The sequence below is a fragment of the Vicia villosa genome, linkage group LG6 (genome assembly GCF_029867415.1).
Source record: "Vicia villosa cultivar HV-30 ecotype Madison, WI linkage group LG6, Vvil1.0, whole genome shotgun sequence".
Lineage (NCBI taxonomy): Eukaryota > Viridiplantae > Streptophyta > Magnoliopsida > Fabales > Fabaceae > Vicia > Vicia villosa.
In genome coordinates, this window is record NC_081185.1 from 143,506,945 (window position 1) to 143,527,460 (window position 20,516).

At 31.0% G+C, this 20,516-nt stretch overlaps 2 protein-coding genes across 3 annotated transcripts; one reads left to right on the forward strand and one right to left on the reverse strand.

Annotated features, from left to right (window-relative positions):
• Nucleotides 1-330: 330 nt before the first annotated feature.
• On the reverse strand, nt 331-3,166 carry LOC131612622 (DNA repair protein recA homolog 2, mitochondrial). The gene is made up of 8 exons (XM_058884384.1): nt 2,924-3,166; nt 2,674-2,734; nt 2,329-2,552; nt 2,130-2,217; nt 1,812-1,984; nt 1,346-1,492; nt 1,102-1,236; nt 331-970 (listed from the first exon to the last, which is right to left on the reverse strand). Exons 1-8 carry the CDS (start codon nt 2,996-2,998, stop codon nt 692-694), a joined length of 1,182 nt encoding a protein of 393 aa, XP_058740367.1. The 5' UTR covers nt 2,999-3,166; the 3' UTR covers nt 331-691.
• Nucleotides 3,167-18,279: 15,113 nt separating this feature from the next.
• On the forward strand, nt 18,280-20,231 carry LOC131612623 (protein FATTY ACID EXPORT 1, chloroplastic). Of its 2 annotated transcripts, none has more exons than XM_058884386.1 (6): nt 18,280-18,575; nt 18,963-19,224; nt 19,489-19,656; nt 19,785-19,831; nt 19,906-19,946; nt 20,080-20,231. In XM_058884386.1, the coding sequence occupies exons 2-6, from the start codon at nt 18,993-18,995 to the stop codon at nt 20,168-20,170; spliced, it is 579 nt and encodes a 192-aa protein (XP_058740369.1). In that variant the 5' UTR covers nt 18,280-18,575; nt 18,963-18,992; the 3' UTR covers nt 20,171-20,231. The 2 variants fall into 2 exon arrangements, with proteins under 2 accessions (XP_058740369.1, XP_058740368.1); XM_058884385.1 differs by having other exon boundaries at nt 18,282-18,575; nt 18,981-19,224.
• The last annotated feature ends 285 nt before the right edge of the window (nt 20,232-20,516 follow it).

The following is a 20,516-nucleotide window of genomic DNA, read 5'->3' on the forward strand; positions in this document are numbered from 1 at the left end:
GAACCATCATTCACCAACCCAGTAGGAAATAGGAAAAGAGAAATTATTGTTCCCTATGTAGCCAATGCTAAAATGAGAATCATACACAGATTTTTATTTAAATCTGTATAAACTTCATATAAATAGCTTAGACAGAAAATTCACATTCATTACAAATTAATCACAATAAACAAAAAACATTTAATCTATGCAACAAATGAGAAATTCAACAAGTATGATCTATTTTGCATTAACATTTTGATTTTTACTTGTAAATGTATACTTTGTCGCCTGAAAACAGTTCACAAGCAAAGGAACCAGAAAAAAGGATACACAGATTCATCCAATAGGTTCAGAAAAGTAAAATTTAAGGCAGTTCATCATTTACATTGCAGCCCTGCAATTGTAACCTTTCTCTGACAAATGATACAATAAATATTTCCAAATAAATAAAAATATTTCAAATAGTTTACAAAGAGTAATCAAACTTAACTTCTGGTACTTCGACTTTGCAGTACTCCACACCTAGATTAAAAGGGTCATATAGTCACATTATAGCGGTTGACGATTCCTGTAACTTAAAAGCAGTTACTTGTCTACAGTGTCATTGATGCCTATTGAAGTTAATACTGGATTGATGCCTTGAGAATGAATATAATGACTGCAGTTTGGCTTAGAATGTCCATGGAAGATTTGGAGGTTTAACCGATTTTTAAAGATAAAGTCTTTTCATGTCCATAACTAACTTGTCACAAATCTTCTTATTTTTAACCAAAAAATGTTCGGCAGCTTCTCTACTACTAAGAGCCACCCCTTCAATAAAATAGTTCCCCTCGTCTTTCATAATGAGTCCGTGTTCACAAGCCAAATCAAAGACCTCTGATTCGTGGCAAAAGCCTCTTCCAAACTTGATACCTAGTTCGGCTTTCTTCATTGCTGCGGGTGCTAGTTTATTTTTTACTACTTGGCAACATACCGTAATACCCTCAACCTGAAGTGCGAAATGTCAAGAGAGACGAAAAGAATCAAAATAAGATAGGCGTTTGAGAAAGAAAGAGATAATTTGGGTAACTTTCTAGTTTCTACATGTTGCTAAGAAGCAATAATATGCAAAGAACTAACCTTATCTTCAGTTTTGATCAATCCCATTCTTGAAAGTCGCAATCGAACCGCTGCATAGAATCTCAAAGCATTTCCACCACAAGTGACCTCTTCCATAGGTCCATGTCCCCCAAATAATCTTGGACTAAATCTAACCTATATACGAGAGACAGTATTGAATGATAAATCTAATGGTTAGTTGGTATATAGTACAAATTTACATTCAAATGATAACATGCACAATTTCAAGTAATGTGACTTTGACCTGATTAACAAAAACTAAGAGAGTTTGTGAGCGAGATAATGAATAATTAATTTTCCGTAGAGCTTGAGTCATCATTCGTGAATGTAAATCATGACTCGTAGCAACTCCCAATTGATCAAGTTCGCATTTGGGGACAAGAGCAGCAACCTGAAATGACAAAATCATCTTATATTCATGTGAGAGCAAAACTAAACATGAAATGTGTTAACAGTTAAAATACCATATATCATCATTGTATCTTAAAATATAAAAGCAATTTAAAAAATAGTAAGAGAGGATAAAGACAGATACTCAAAATAATGGGATGAAAGTTTGTTACTGCTACAGTTGAATTGGGCACACAACAATTATAGGTTCTCATTCGAAAGTCAGGAATGGCGATCTCATGAAAATGTAGAGAAATTTGACAAAAATGTTGGTTTTGCTAAACTGGTGAGAATATAAATGACTAGGAACGATAACTTACACTATCAACCACAATCACGTCTACAGCTCCACTTTTTGTTAATGTATCAACCATGCTCAACAAATTTTCTGCACAGTCTGGATTTGAGATGAGAAGGTTTTTGGTATTTACACCCATTGACTCCACAAGTGAAAGGTCTAATGCACTTTCTACATCAAGATATGCACAATATCCTGCCAACAAAGTGAACAGAGTTTATTAAATTGACAAGAGACCATGCACGGAAAGCACATCCTCCAACAGGAATGGAGAAAGTGAACAGAATTTATTATATGCAGTGAGTTTTAAATACTAAAATATCAAAAATCTGATACGTACCTCCAAGCTTTTGAGTTTCTTTAATAATCTGAAGGGCAAGAGTTGTCTTACCAGCAGCTTCTCGTCCATAAATTTCAACAATCCTACCCTAAAACATTCAAACATAATGCATATTAAGGAAATTCATAGATATGTATAACTGTTCTATTATGTGTGTCGGTATAGTATTAAAGGATAACAACCCTAATCTAGTTATCACCTTCGGTAATCCTCCAACTCCAAGAGCTAAGTCAAGCTTCAAAGAGCCAGTAGATACCACATTGGCATAGCGTACACCAAAAAACTTCCGCAAAGATAACATCGACTCCTTGCTAAACTCACTAGCAAGCTGCGAGACAGCCAAGCAAAGTGCGTTATTTTTCTCCGCTGCTTTGACATCATCATAGATCGCATCACATTCTAAACCCGAAGCTTCAGCTGAAACTAGAAAAATGTTTCTAACATTATTAGGATATCAGTAATCACAACATAAAGAGTTAATAAGAGTTAATGCCAAAATAGACACACTAACACACGGTACATAAGACGACATGGGAACTAATACCTGTAGAAGAAAACGAGTAGGTCATCATGCCAATCCTCATCAATGTTTTTCTAATTCCGTTCTGTGCAGCATAGGGAAACATAAGAACAAAGGGTGCAGAAGTTAAATAAATAAAAAATCACGTTTAGATTCAAAAGCTACAAATCCTAACATCAAGTAGAATTAAATCTATAATAACACAGGGAAAACCTAGTAAGCAGTAAAAGTGAATGATTAACGAGAGAAAAAGGTGTAGGGAAGAGAGAGGGACCTGGTGCGAAGGGTAAAGGAGAGAGGAAGAGAGTAACGGTCTTGCAAAGAGATGGAGGCGAGACGAAATTGGCATTTTGAGAAAGGGGAGGAGATAGATAGCCTTGTGCTCTACTCACCGATTTGGCCTCATACTCATTTTTTTTCTGAGACGGTTGAAAGGTGGAGAAGGAAAAACGAGGGAAGGGGTTTTGGGTTTGGTTTCAGACAGACAGAACTCGAGTGGACTGCTGCTGGAGGGAAATGTCGCTGACATATTTTATTTTGCTTAAATTTAGAGTATTTGATTTATTTTTTTCTTAAATATAAAATCTCATACGAATTATTTAATTTTTTAATTATTAATATTCAACACGTGAAAACAAAATAAAGTTTATTTTGATCACTGCAATAGAAAACATTAATAATACTCAAATTTTAAAAAAATTCTAAATATGTTATAAAACTAAATAAAACAATATAAAAATTAAAGAGAAGAAGAGAAGAAAGAAAGATATTGTATTATCTTCTTCAAAAGTACATTTTACATCGTAATGTGATATTATTTATAGGAATTATTGGAGATGGAAAATCACAACTATTAATAAGAAATATGAAGATCAAAAAGAAGAATAAGGATGAACATCCATTTATATATTTATTCATAACATTCTCCCTTTGATGTCCATTGAGGATATGTCTCGTTAAAACCTTAGAAAAATTCAGTGGAAAAAAATTTAGTGAAGAAAAAGATAGTACAATATCCTTTCATTTCTCCCCTCAATTGAACGGTCGTTTCTTTAATGAAGATCAATCTTTTATACTAGTAGATTAAAAATTCTACTTGGGAGTGACTTTGTGAAAAGATTTGCAAGATTATCACATGAACGGATGATTTGTTGGATGCTTATATCACCACTCTTTTGAAGATCATGAGTGAAAAAGAACTTGGAGAAATTTGTTTTGTCCGGTCTCCTTTAATGTAATCATCTTTCAATTGAGCGATGCATGCAGTATTATCTTCATATATGGTTTATCTTTCAGAAGATAAACCACAAGTATTTTGTATGTGCTGAATTAAGGATCTCAACCAAACGTATTCTCGACTTGCCTCATGTAATGCTAAAACTTCTACATGATTAGATGATGTTGCTGTTAAGGTTTGTTTCATAGATCTTCATGAAATAGGTGTACCCCCACATGTATACAAATAACCTGTTTATGATATATCATTATGAGGATCTAACAAGTAACCCGCATCTGCATAACCTGTTAATTCGAATATGGATACTTTGGTATAAAACAAACTCATGTCTATTGTAACTCTTGTTGGATTTGGTTGAAAATATATATGTTGAAGAAGTCCCACATCGCTTAGTTTTGGGTAGGGAGAGAGAGGCCAAGGCTATATAAAGGATTCAAGTTCTTCGTTACAAAATGCACCAGTCAAAAGCACTTTAAGCTTGTATTTGACTTTCTTTGTTCTCTTATACTCTTGTTTTAGAGTGTTATGAGATGTAGTTAAATATTTGTTTTGGAGGGTGTGGGTGTATTAGAGCCTGGGATAGTTGAGAGTATAGTATGTGTTGTAACAATTTTCACTTAGTGTTATTCTCTAGTTGTCTATTAACAACGGTCGTGGTTTTTTCTCCGGTTTTGGAGTTTCCACGTTAATCTCTTGTGTTGTTAATTTGTTCCTCTTTTTTATCTGCATTTGTTAATTTCCTAACAACTGGTATCAGAGCTTTTGGTTAGATCCGAGTATAGGAGTTATTAGTATGCTTTGTAGTTGCAGCTTTGTATGATCTTCCACATCAGAAAAGAAGGATAGTGTTGTGAAAGAGTTGTTAAGCTTCAGTCACAAGTTCTGCTGTGCAGTTTAGGCTAGAGAAAATTGATGGAAGAATTTTTTTTTTGACTTGTGGAAAATTCAAGTCAAAGATGTGTTGCTACAATCAAGATAACACAAGGTGCAAGATTATGTCGGTGGTTGAAGAGCTTCTTGCTAACAAGGAAGCTATACCATAAGTTTTCAACCTAGTTTTTGACATATGAAATTCTTGGATTGGTTTAGCTTCAAGTGAAATTTATTGTTCATGATAAAGTATATAATTGTCGGTGATGACAATGTGAAATTCTTGAAGTGGTTTATCTTCAAGTGAAATATATTCTTCAAGAAAGAGTATGATAGTTTTGAAAACTATGATTGACGGTGAAGACAATGTGAAAATTCTTGAAGTGTTGTAGTTTCAAGTGACTATTCTCTTAATGGTGGAGTATGATTGTCGGTGATGGCAATGAAAGTTGATGTATTATTTTCAATCAAGGTGGAGATTGATGAGATTGGTTGAAAATATACATGTTGATACTCTTTATGGTGGAGTATGATTGTTGGTGAAGACAAAGAAAGTTTACGTATTATTTTCAATCAAGGTGGAGATTGTTGGGTTTGGTTGAAAATATATATGTTGAAGAAGTTTCACATTGCTTAGTTTTATGAAGAAAGAGGAAGTCCAAGCCTATATAAAGGATTCAAGTTCTTCGTTACAAAATGCACCAGTCAAAAGCACTTTAAGCTTGTATTTGACTTTCTTTGCTCTCTTATACTTTTGGTTTAAAGTGTTATGAGATGTAGTTAAATATTTGTTTTGGAGGGTTTGGGTGTACTAGGGGCCTGGGATAGTTGAGAGTATATTATGTGTTGTAACAATTTTCACATAGTGTTATTCTCTAGTTGTCTATTGCCAACTATCGTGGTTTTTTCTCCGGTTTTAGAGTTTCCATGTTAATCTCTTGCGTTGTTATTTTGTTCCTCTTTTTTCTCTAAGTTTGTTATTTTCCCAACACCTCTAAGGTAACAAAGTATATATTTGACTATGTTCCAATGTATTAGTGTAGGTGAAGAATTGTATCTTGCTAATAGATTGACAGCAAATGATATATCATGACGTGTATAATTAGCAAGATACATTATTGCTCCAATTGCACTGAGATATGGTACTTCAAGACCAAGCAATTGTTCATCCTTTTGCCAAGGTTCGAAAGGATCTTTCTCCATATCTAATGATCTAACAATCATTGGAGTAGACAACGGGTGGCATTTGTCCATACAGAAGCGTTTTAACATTTTTTTCTATATACCCTTCTCGATGTACAAATATTCCTCTGTCCAAACGTTCAATTTTCAAACTTAGACATAATCTTGTCTTTCCTAGATCCTTCGAATCAAACTCTTTCTTTGAAAAATTCATAGCTTTTGGAAGCTCTTCAGGAATTCCAGTTATATTTATGTCATCCACATAGATAACAATTATTGCAAATTCTTTTCCTAACCTTTTTATAAAAATACCAGGACAAATGGAGTTATTTATATATCCCTCTCTAAGCAAATATTCACTGAGACGATTATACCATATTTGTCCATATTGTTTCATCTCATAAAGAGACTTGTTCAATCTTATGGATTATCTTTCTCGAGTTTCAGAGTTGTGTGCATTTGGTATATTGAACCCTTCAGGGAGTTTCATATAAATTTCATTATCAAGTGAACCATACAGATAAGCTGTTATAACATCCATCATGTGAAAATTAAGCCATTCATATGCTACAAGGCTTATTAGATATCGAAAAGTGCTTGCATCCATTACACAAGAATATGTCTCATTAAAATCAATTCCAGGTCTTTGCGAAAATCCTTGAGCGACAAGTCGAGCTTTGTATATAATTTCATTTTTTTCATTTCGTTTTCGTACTAAAACCCATTTGTATCCAACTGGCTTCACACCTTGAGGTGTTCAGACTACATGTCCAAAAACTTGACTTTTATAGAGTAAGTTTAATTCTGCTTCAATTGCATCTTTCCATTTTGGACAGTCCTCACTTTGTCTACAAATTTTGATAGACGTTGGTTCCTGATCCTCCTTGTTATTTATCTCATTTAGCGTTATATTGTATGCAAAAACATCATCAATGTCGACTTCATTTCGGTTTCATTGTATTCCATTTTGGACATAACTTATCGAGATCTCTTTATTTTCATTAGTTTCAGGTACCTCTTCTAGAGATGAAATATTTATTATGTCTGAAGGTTCTTTCAGATTTTCTATATCCTCACTTAGGCCATTTTTATTCTTAGCTCACTTTCTTGTTCAAGGATTTTTATCTTTGGAACTGATTGGTCTGCCACGCTTCAGGCGTGGTTGAGACTCATTAGATTGTCCAACAGGGATATCAATTTTTATTGGAACATTTGCAGCTGATATATATGATTTAGTCACACCTTTTGGATCAATGAGTGCATTTGGTAATTGAGTTGCTAAGTTTTGCAACTAAATTATCTTTTGAACTTCTAGTTCACATTGTTTTGTTCAAGGATCAATATGAGATAATGATACTTCATTCCAACGGATATCTTTTTCCAGCTTCTTAGGCTTTGTTTGGTAAAACTAGCTGGTAGCTGGTAGCTGATGACTTTTAGCTTGTAGCTGATAGCTGATGACTTTTAGCTGGTAGCTGGTAGCTGATAGTTGGTAGCTGATAAGTTAATTAGAGTGTTTGATAAATTAGCGGTTAGACTAGCTGATAAAAACAAAATGACATAAAAGGACATTCTTAATTAAGAAATTGATAGTCTAATTATATTATTGTATTATATAACTAAATTAATTTTTATAAAATAAAAATACATATATTAGCAAACACATGCAAAAAAAAATTAATATATATTAAAATTAAAAATAACATCAAAATATACCGAACAATTATATATAAAATTTTAAATGAACTTATATAATAAAATTTATATATAAATTTAATGAAATATATAAAACAACATCATTACGATTTTGAATTCAATTATACTAATTTAAAATAATAATCTCTTAATGTTTCACAAATTTAAAAATTAGCAACACTATCTCTACATTCATTACAAGGCATGTAATTTTAATGTCGTTAAAAAATATTAAATATTGCGTTTTTTTGTTAATCGACACGAATATAATTATACAACGCAAAAAATGTTATATATATATAGGGAGCATATCAAGTGAGAGTATTTTTAAATGAGAGATGAGAGGAAGAAATATCAACCATTGGATTCATCAAGAGAGAGAATGTTAACACATTAATGAGGCTATTAATTTCTCTCTCTTGATGAATCCAATGATTGATATTTCTTCCTCTCATCTCTCATTTAAAAATGCTCTCACTTGATATGCTCCCTATATATATATATATATATATATATATATATATATATATATATATATATATATATATATATATATATATATATATATATATATATATATATATATATATATATATATATATATATATATATATATATATATGGTAAAATTGTATTTTTGTTAAAATAATAGGGGTATAAATGAAATAAAAAGTCACAAGCTAAAAGCTAAAAGCTCAAAAGCTACTTTAAATAGCTTTTGAGAAAAAAGCTAAAAGCTAGTAAAAAAGCTACAAGCTAAAAGCTAAATGATAGTTACCAAACAGAGCTTTTTTGTTAATATGAGCTGAAAAGCTAAAAGCTAAAAGCTCCTTTTTTGGAGTTACCAAACAGACTCTTATTCTCTCCCCCTAATGCTAGAAAATTTGATTCATCAAAATGACAATCAGCCAAACGAGCAGTGAATAAATCTCATGTTGTTAGTTCAAGGTACTTTACAATAGATGGAGATTCTTATCCAACATATATTCACATCTTCCTTTGAGGACCCATCTTATTGCGTTGTGGTAAATAAATTGGAAAATATACCGCACATCCAAAAAAAAATTAGATGGGAAATATTAGGTTATTTACCAAAAACTAATTGTAAAGGGGAAGAAGTGTGGTAACTAATTTGGCCTGATGCAAATCAATGTTGCAATATGCAAAATTGCATGTTCCCTAGCATAAACAGGGAGTTTGCATCTCATTACAAATGGTTTTGCAATTAATTTTATTCGTTTGATTACTGAATCTGCAAGTCCATTTTGTGTATGAACATGTGTTATTGGATGTTCAATGTTAATTCCAATAGACATACAATACTCATTAAATATTTGATATGAAATTTTGCACCATTATCAAGATGTATTTCCTTGACAGGATAATCAAGGAAATGAGCTCTTATTCGAATCAGTTGAGCTAGCAATCTCGCAAACTTATGGGTGTGAGTTGACAACAAACAAACATGTGACCATTTAGTTGGTGCATTAAAACCATAAAATATCTAAATGGTCCACATGATGGGTGTATTGACCCACAAATATCACCATATATACGCTCTAAAAAACTGATAGATTCATTTCCAATTTTTGTTGGTGATGGCCGAATTATCAACTTCCCTTGCGAGCAAGAGCTGCAAGAGAACTTATTTGTTTGAATAATTTCCCTACTCATTAATTATTGACCACGTGAATTTTCAATTATTTTTCACATCATTATATAACCTGGATGGCCCAACCAGTCATGCCAAATTAGAAGTTTATCATTATTTGTAAACTTATGGTTTACATTTGTATGTGCTTCAATTGTATTAATATAAGTGTAGTACAATCTAGAGGATAAAGCCGATAGCTTTTCCATTACACATTTTGTGTCCGAATTATGTTTTATAATACAAAGATATTTAATCCCTCAATTATCTCCTGTTTCAATATGGTATCCATTTAGGCGGATATCTTCGAAACTAAATTAATTTCTACGAGACTTTGGGAAATATAATGCATTATCAATGTGCAATATTATTCCTCCACGTAACAACATATTGGCTCTTCTGGAGCCTTCGATTATTTTCGAGGTGCCAGATATAGTACTGACATCAGCCTTTCGATTCACTAAATTAGGGAAATATCTTTTATTGTTGAGAATTGTGTGGGTTGTTGCACTCACTACAAGAAAAATGAGTTTTTGCAGCGATAAAAATTGTTGAGAAAGACACAAAATTGCTGCAAAATGTATTTTTCGCAGCGGAAAAATTATCGTTGCATATCGTTGGTATAAGTGCTGTTGCGAAAAGTTTTGCAACGATATTTGATGTCGCTGTCGTAACTAATATTTTTGCAACAAAAAGTATTGTTGCCTTATTAGGCATTTTGCAACAAAAAATATTGTTGCCTTATTAGGCATAACACGATGAGTATAGTTGTAATAAATTATTTTTGTTAAGCATTTTGTTGCTATATCATTTATTTATTTCTATACAACTAAAATAATTGATTTGATTTACATTTTCGATTAACTAATTCCATTTCATTAAAAATAATCTATATGTTTTAACTTCATTTTAAAAACTAGAATGAATAACATTTTTTTATTTTATTTGTTATAATTATTAAAAGTAAATCATTTTTAAATATAAGTCGGTGCAATTTTTTAACAATAAACATAAATAAAAATTAATATAACATTATATAAAGGTATCATAACTTATCCCTTTCAACATTTAAAATTTAAAATAATAAATAATATTATTCTTACAAAAATGAAAACTAAAAATTACATAATTAACAAATTAAATTAACTTTGTCCAACAAGAATATTAATTTTTCTTCATAACTTTGCTTTGGACCTTTCTTTGTGGAGTACTTGAAGAATCTACAATTTGAGCACAATCAAAGGTTATATATATAAATATAATAATCTTTTTACGACATAAATTTTATTGGTAACACTCTGAAGAGAACCAACATTAAAAGTAAAAAAAAAATCCATGAAACAAGAGGACTTCAATCTTCCAAACCTGTCATACAAAATAAGCTTTAATATATGAGATATCTTATATAAATACAAAATATCAATTGCCTGAGTAGAAAAATTTTAAAGTCATAATGCAATCCAACCTCAAAGTGTTACTCTTTTGCAGTAAGATTTTTTGAACTGTAAAATAAATTATTGCATATTGTTTATAGAAAAATAATCTACAATAAAAACTCAAATATGATAACATAAATGTGTCAATTGGAGATAGAGAACAATGACAACATGGATTAAGAGAGAAAAAGAATGAGAAGAGAAACATACCACAATATGCATATAGATTTATTCATGGAGAAGTAGAAACAAATCACCTATAGATTTGTTCATCATGGAGAAGTAGAAACAAATCACCTATTTGATGTAGCGTCACTCATAAACACAATCAAATCAAAATATAGGTCAAATAGAAAATAGAGATGGTGAGATCAAATCAACAGAAAATTGTGAGCGGTTTTAAAATAAGAGAGCAGTTTTAGAACTATAGGGTTTAAGAAAAAAAGAGAGGGGCGAGTTTCTCTCAAGTAGTGGGTTTATTTATTTATTTTTTATTTTATTTTTATTAAACAAAAAGGAAGTGTGTCTAATTAATAAAATAATATTCTAATTCTATTCTTGATTTTAGAGTCGCAAAAATTTAGAACAGTAAATGCTAATTTAGTGCATGAAAAATTGCTCACCATCGTTGAATGTAAAAATCTGATTTTTTGATCTCTAATAAAAACAAACATTAAAAATCTTCAATCACATTTAAAACAATTCCACAAATCTGCAATCAATTACACCCTCTGGTCTCTTTTATTAGCAAAAAAAATTGTTTTCACTCTGATTAAGAAAATCAATTAATTTTTTAAATTTTGTTCAAAACAATGATCAAATTTACCATAATGTCCTTTTTATTAAATTTATTTGTATATTGTATTAAATTTATTTGATCAAATTTATTTGTATTTGTATTTTGTTCAAAACATGGGTGTATATTTTTAGTGGCAATTTTCACGGGATATCGTTTCTTCTGGCACAACAAAGTCATTGAATCAATTAATTCCATTACTTTAATTAAATTTATTTATTATAAAATGTAATTTATATATTTTTATTATAAAGTTAAATAAAATTCTATATCTGTAATCAAGTACCTTGTTTAATGTAATATACATAATATTTGATATTTTTATTTATAATTTATTTTTAGTGAGTAAGAATATTCCATTTTAAAATTTTGAAGAAAATATTGAGTTGGGCTTTTTATTTTTATTCTAAGATTTTTATTTATATTTAAAGGAAAAATAAGTTTACTGATAAAATAAAATTGTAGTTAATAGGAAAAATATCACATAATAGAGTAATAAGAGAAAAAAATAAATGTAATCACAATAACAAATTAGTAAATAAATATGAATCATTGAATTAATAAGTTTTGTATGTCACATTCTTATTTTTTAATAATTTTTTTGATATATTGTTATTAATTATACTCAAGACAAATGTGTAAAAATGTATAATGTATTCTTAAAAAATAAATAATTTTTTTATATATTTTAAACAAAGTTAATTTTATAAATAATTTTTTCAGAAATAATGGGATCATTGCAATTTTTTTATTACAACGACTTAAATTAATCGTTGCTATATGTATAAAAAAAATTATATTATTTTAAGCGACAATAGTTGTCGTTGGAGATTAGTCTTTTTTCCGTAATAATGTGATATTTGAAATTGAGAAAAAGTTATTACAACAATTTATATTAGTCATTGTAAATATGCATTTTAAAAATTTGTATTATTTTCAACAAAAATATTTATTGTTGCGATAAGTTATTTTTCTCAACGATAATGAGATTGTTGAGAAAATAATAACTTATTACAACAATTTAAATTAGTTGCTGGTATATGTATGTTATTGGCAACAAATTAAAAGTCGCTGAAAAAAAGTCGTTGCCAATTATCTTATTTCTTGTAGTGACTGTCAGCTTGGCACATATCTTCATTATTGGTGCTAGTGTCCATATTCATTCTAAAAACAATAATAATTTTTAACGATAAGTTATAAACGCACTTTAAAAACACAAGTAATTTAAACAATAAATTATGTAAACAATCAAGTAGAAAACACACTTTATTATTATTAGAAAATAAAATTCAAAAAATCCATAAAAACTTATTAATAACTAAAAAGAAAATTTCCATACATTTTATTTTTTGATCTTCCATCTCCACCAATAAGGTAATCAATTTTTTCATCTGGATCGACAAATAAGTTACCAATATCTAAATGAGTAACATCCATATTACTGTAATTTGGATTATCATCTTCATTAGAAAAGTGAGTCTCAGTCCTTTCCTTTTTATTTTTCAGTGATTTTTGATAAAGATCAATAAGGTGTTTTGGAATATGACAAGTGCGATTCTAATGACCTTTTCCTTCACAACGATAGCAAGCATTTTCATTTGGTTTGCTACTTTGACCTTCTTTTTCATTTTGTCAACATTTTCCACTTCTGGTGGAAATATGGGTTCTTATGTTTACCATTGTGATCACGATGAAAACCAAGACCATGAGCATAATTACAACCACGACACGACCATGACCACTTGCGCATGCACGACCGCAACCACGATTTTTCCCATAGTGATCGTGCCTTGCCACATTCACTTATGGGAATGAAGTTGTACCAGTGGGACGAGCCTCCTGATTTTTCATCAATAGTTTATTATTTTGCTCAGTCACAAGAAGATAAAATCCTTTTTCTCGATCTTGCTGCCGCAGAAGCATATTGGATGCATGAAAAGTGGAAAAAAATTTAACATATCTTCATCAGTTACTTTTTCTCCATATAGTGCCGGGTTAGAAGTTATTCTAAACATTGCAGAATTATAATCACTTACACTTTTAAAATTCTGCAAAAGTAAATGCATCCAATTATATCGAGCTTTTGGTAGGATAACCGTTTTTTGATGATCATATCTATCTTTCAAAATTTTCCACAGGACATGTGGGTTAGTTACTGTAAGGTATTCATTTTTAAGATCCTCATGAAGGTGACGATGATGGAATATCATGGCTTTTGCCTTTGGTTGATTAGATGCTTTATTTCCTTATATAATAGTGTCGCCATGACCTTTTGCGCTTAAATGAATTTTAGCGTCTAGAGTCCATGTCAAATAGTTCTTTCCTGGAATATCAAGAGCCCTAAAATCCAATTTTGTAAGATTTGATAGACTTAGTTCTGAGAGTTTCGTGCTGATAACGTGTTATAAAACTAAATAAAACAATATAAAAATCAAAGAGAGGAACAAAAGAGAGAAAGTAATATTGTATTATCTTCTTCAAAAGTACACTTTACATTGCTATGTGGATCTTATTTATAGGAATCAAGAGAGATGGAAAATCACAACTATTAACAAGAAATAGGAAGATGAAAAAGAAGAATAAGGATGGACATATATTTTTATCCTTATTTATAATAAAATAAATATCATGGACCCTATTAGATGAGATAATAATACAAATATTTTTGTTTTAATAAATTCTCATTAGTTTATTTTCTAATTTATGTATCATTTTGATTGATAAGTTTTTGACCAACGATCAAATTGTAGTTTTCGAGATCTATATATTTGAATTTAACTTTGAAAATGCAATAATGTTAAATCACTTTAGAAAGAGGTTTATTGTCTATTGCGGTCATTCTCAATTTGAGGGATTATTATCTACCATTGCACTTAGAAATACCTGGTTCATGTTTAAAAAATTTCAAAATAAAACATCTTTTTTTCTTTTGTCAAATCTTATTTGTCTCGTCATTGAACTTTAGGCTATGTTTCGATATTGTAAAGAAGAATTGAATATAATAAAGTAGAGTAAAAAAATACATTACATTACAAAAATACATCTTTTATTTTGTCATTCTTTTCAAATCAGATGGTACAAAAATATGAAAAGTGATGGAATTGGATGAAATACATTACATTAGGAAATCTGAAGTACTATTACAAGCAAATCAGGGAGAAATAAAGTCTAACTCATTGAAAATAAAAAACAAACAAAACAATAAAGGAAACATGAATTTAGAGACATATACTCATGCATCATGTGAACAATCCAGCAAACCCACGCAAGGGCTTGAAAACAAATTGTAAAAACAATGTGAAACGTGAAATGACAAGGATCAAACTCGAATTTTTAAAAATCCAAATTAACTTCAACGCCAACACAATAACAGATTCATTAACCAATAATTCATTGACAAAATGCAGCAAGCAAATATGATCATTTATGGTCAAGCAAGTCGGAACACCGAAACAGAAGATGAAAAAGAAATTCAACCCATCTTAGTTTGTCGTTTGAACAACTAATAAAAACCAACGAGAATTAATGAACGATTCAGCGAACACAATAACAAGAGATTCATATTAGAGACAGATATAAATCAGTTTAAACTAAAACCAAAATGGAAACTCATATCCAACCCAGAAACAAAATAACATACAGAGGCAGCGTTGTTGGATTGAACCTTGCACCGTGAAAGAACAAAACTGCCATGGAGAGGAACTCGTCATCCCTCGCGTGGGTGAAAACAGTAACCCCAATGGGGGTTATGAATGTAAATTTAAGTAAAGGAGATATCTTTTAAACTCTATTTGATACTCTTGATTTACTAAAAAAAGAACAAGAGATTCAACAAGATAATTTTTTTGTACTCGATTTAATTTTTAAACTACTCATGTGAGGTTGAACAAAACTTCATGTTTTTACCCGTCCCTTACCACATATTTTATCTAATCTCATGATTAGTTTCAAAATCAAATGTGTCCTTAAGATATTGTCGTAGAAAGGTTGCATAATGGTAAAAATAAATCTCAATTGTATTGACTAAATATGAATTGGAAAAAGTGTTTTTAATCACAATTCATCACCATTCTTGTATTTGAAATTATTTAGTCAAGATACCCATCTCTCCAAACTTTTCCTTTGTTCCAAAAGTTGGTGGACACTACTTTATATGACTATTTACATACAAAGTCAATACATGGAACTTTAACCCTTACTAAGATAATGTTATAATTCAAATCCTATATCAATTCAAATGCATGAAAACTTGATTGATCCACATCATCTAAATACTCTTAATCCGAAAAGATATTCATGAAAGCGTCATCACGAGTTCTTAGTTTTTTTAAATGGTTTCTTTTGATTTATAATTCACCTTTTTCTTTTCTCTCTTTCTTTTATATTTGTTGACTCTTTTATGGATATTCCTCATAATAAAATGTCTTATAATTTTCTATGATTGAATAGTCAGTGTAGAGTTGTAATATAAATTTAAAGAACATTGTTGAAGGTAACATTATTATGTTTATCTTAGGCCGACAACGGCTATGGCAGTTACGACTAAGAAGACAACCACAATATATGGGAGGAAATCATTATACAATTATTCATTTAAAGATTGATTATTGAAGGTGTTAAATATTAATGGATTGAACCAAGCGCTTGGACTCGAGTGACAAACGAGTCTCTATAAAGGACGTTATACGGGGAATATCGAGTTTGATTTTTGGCAGAAACAACGCTTGGCCAGTGCACGTGCCTCCGCAGCACGAGTCAGATTAGTCAATCTACTATGTAGGTCGGAAACCGGTGCGAAAGCCAAAAAAAATCAATGGATTGGTTTGAACATCTTTGAGTTCAATATGATCGCGACATGTTTGTTGATGAGTCAAACATGAACCACCAAAGCTATGCTCAAATGTGTGATTAGATATTTTGTTACTAGAGGTACATTTGATCATTGATCACACACTTTTACAAGAGAGACAACTAGATTAATGAACATATTTGCTTTTATACCTTATACTTAATGTTTGATTCCCTTTGTCGAAACTCTAATATTACATATTCTTCTTTTTTTAGGAGGAAAGTTGTCATGGACTTTAAAGGATCATGTTGTCACGAATGCCATGTTTCGTGCATGTGTCCCTTTTCATCCTCTTCAACCTTTTCTCTCTTTTCATTCTTCCATTGTAGAGAATGGTTTTTTATCATTTTTGACTTGAAATTACCTCTTATCACCGTTTTTTTCTTTTTATTTAAATAAGTGGTTATCCATATAAATTTCCTTATTCTTTTTTGTGTTAATAAGCTTTGGTCGTCTTGTGCAACGATTGTTGGTTTTTCCGTCTTAGTATGGTGTTCGCTGGTTCAAATTGACATATTCACTTCCACTCATTACAGAGATCTAATGAAGACTTGGACGTCAATGTTACACATTCAAAAGTATGAATATTCCGATTACTTTTATTTTGTCATATTTGTAGGCATTTCCATGTTGTTGATTGACTCCTTAAGGGTAATGCTAACGAGTGCCTCAGGGGCACTCGTTAAGAGTTTAAAATGGTATATTTTGTTTATTAAATACTTTTATTAAATGTAGTGAAAATTAAAATAATTGACTATTGTAAGAAATAAAAGGTATATTTTTCTTAAAATCACTTGTATTCAATGCATTGCAAGTTTAAAAAATAATTTATTTAGGCTATGTTTGGGAGTTTGGAGGGGAAGGGAGGGGAGGATTTTGGACATTAAGAAGAATTGGGTGAAAAGGATAAAAAGATTTTGGGTAGGAGGGTTTTGGAGGGGTTGAGATTATTCATAACACCAAAAACCCCATAAAATGGGGAACTCAAAAATTGTATTGAAGGAGGGTTTTGAAGGGTTTTGAAGGGGTTACATAAATTTTCCAAATATCTTTTAGGTTGTTATAGTATTCTAAAAATTAAAAATTTAGTAATGATAATGACTATTTTATCATTATAAACAAAATCATTTTTTCAAAAAATGTCAAATAATTTTCTATATTTTTTTAAAATTTTATTTTTGGAAGCCTTCCCCTCCCCTCTCCTCCAAACTCCCAAACATAGCCTTCTATATATAGAATCCTTAACCAGTACTCTTGAGGCACTCGTTAGCATGACACTACATATATATATATATATATATATATATATATATATATATATATATATATATATATATATATATATATATATATATATATATATATATATATATATATATATATATATATATATATATATCATATATATATATCAGTGCCAAGAGCAAGAACAATATAAATAAGTTTTTTAAAATTAATTTAAAAATAATATTTTTTTTTGTGTAAATTAACCTATATAGAATTGGTGTGGAAAGGTTGCTTAGGTACATGTAGGGTTGTTATTGATCCGATTCGGTTTGGATATTTGCTATTCCGAGAACCAGATCGAAATTGTAATCGGATAAATTTGGACCGGGCCGAAACAGTGATAGACCATTTTTTTTGGACCGAAACTGGACCGTTACTTCGGATATCCGACAAAAGTATCCAATATAGTATCCATTTTTGATATTGAATAAAAAAATTATCCATTTTCGAACCGAGTAACATTTCGGCCGGTCCAATGAACCGATTTCATCGGTCCGGTACCTGGTCCGGTTCTCGGATCCAAAGGTCCAAATAAAGCCCTAGGTACATGAAGTGTATATTATGATATTTTCATTTTTTTTAAAAAGTAAATAGAAAGGTAACTTGCATTCATATAGAGAAAATAAATTAAAACCAAACCAGCTGTTTTTCTTAATTTTTTATATTAAAATATTACGCCCGGACCGGTTCGTGAATCGTCGGCGTTGACGATTCCACACCTGCAACGTTTTCCTCATTCCCATTTCACTCTCCCCCAAACGAAAATTTCAAACCTCTACTGCTAAGCGAAATTAAGCATCATTCTCCGTTCAACCATGGCGGCGACATCTCAGGCTCAGTTGTTCTGCTTCCCCGCCGTCCATCGCAGCCTAAACATCCAGCAACGCCGCTCGCCTCCTTGCCTCTCATTTCGCACCTCCAAGGTTCTCATTTCATCCTTCGCTTCTTAAACTTCTGAATCACCATTATTAAATCTCTAGATTATTTCTGTTTTTTGTTGAATGATATTCTCTTTGATCACGGTTGAGTTCACTTGTGATTCACTAGGGTTTTAGTTTATCCAATTAAAGTAATTAACTACATGAACGCCTTCAAATATTATAGATCTATTACAACGGTTCCTAGGTTAGAGAAATTTCGAAATTCAAAATCTGAATTCTTGTCTGTTATTTATGAAATTATGAATGAGTAGCTGGTTTTAGAATGAAAAATTGCTAGACATTGTGAATAGGGTTAAAGAACAGTGCATATTATAAATTTTTTGAATGGAAGATTGCTGTTGCAGTTATTTTGATCTTGATACTAAACAGGAAACATATCTCATATAGTTATCAGTTGCTATGAGTCTGGAGAGGAATGAAGCAGAGACGGTTGATACTGAAACAAAAAATACACTAAGTTATGCAGCTGATGAACCAAAATTGAATGTCGAAGAAAAGCAGGAGTCGTACTCAAAAATAGAAGAAAGTGGCTCAGAAAAATTAGGGTTAGGAGAGGCAACGCAGGAAAGTGTTGTTGATCAGCAGAAAAAGACTGCAATAATTCATGATTTTTGTTTAGGAATTCCATTTGGTAAGTGTTTGCAGTTAGACGACTTAACTGTTAAGTCATAATATATTTCACTCTGGTGTTTGGTGGGTACAAGTTTGTCTCAATTGCATTCTTAGTCTTTCTATTTGCCAACAATGATAGCCAAAGGATTTCCCACTGGGTTGGGTTTAGTTACATGGATTAAATGATACATCATCATATCTTATCAAATATAAAATAAAACAATGTCCTATGCAATTTACCCTCTTTTTAAATATGCTATATGTTTCTTGTCTTCTGTTGTAGGTGGATTTGTTTTAACAGGAGGCATTATTGGATTCCTTTTTTCACGGAGTCCTGCAGCACTGGCCAGTGGTGTGCTTGTTGGTGGTGCTTTACTATTCCTCAGCACCCTTAGCTTGAAGGTCTGGAGGCAAGGAAAATCGAGTTTACCATTTATTCTAGGACAAGCAGGTATAAGATTTCATCGGCATTAAAACACCATTGGTCTTGAAGTGAATAACAGAGAGACATAAAAGGCTGCAGGATGATTTGTTTTATTCGGATAATTGTTCTTTAATATCTGTTTCTTTGTTTTGCAGCATTGTCAGGGATCCTTATCTGGAAGAACTTTCAGAGCTACTCATTGGTACTAAATCTTTTTTACAAAACACATATTGTACCATATTTCATTGTTATGCTAATTTACTTTTCTGCATGCAGGCAAAGAAAATATTTCCAACCGGCATCAGTGCTATTATAAGGTATCTCAGTCTGTTAGTGTTAACTATTTGTGTTTGAAATTCGTTATTATTCTTTCATTCAGCCTGTTGGCTTCAAGATGGTTCTGACTTTGGTCTGACTCCTTTATATATGCGTGAAAATTTTTCTTTCCAGTTCTGCAATGCTCTGCTTTTATCTATATGTGCTTGTCTCTGGAGGAAACCCCCCACCTAAGAAATTGAAGCCATCTGCCAGTGTAGCCTGATGAAATAAACAAATGGTTATGTTACTTAGAAAGTGGGAGGTATAGATTTCTTATTTTTCTGTGAAACAATAAAATTGTAAGCTAGTAATTTAGCCAAGTCACTTTTGGAGGCAGATCATCATAAAGCTCCTGATGTGATTATTGCATTAGATTTCTAAGCATATAGTAGATTATATACTCTCAGATTCAGTGCAAAAGCTTATTTGCTTGTTACAGCCGCATGCATAGTTTTGATACTGGCGTCTTCACGGAACATGTATTTTGGTTTGACTATGACTTTTGGTACGACAATGTTGTTCTTTTTTTTAGAAAGGGTATTTTTTATATTAAGAAAAATTGGGGGTGC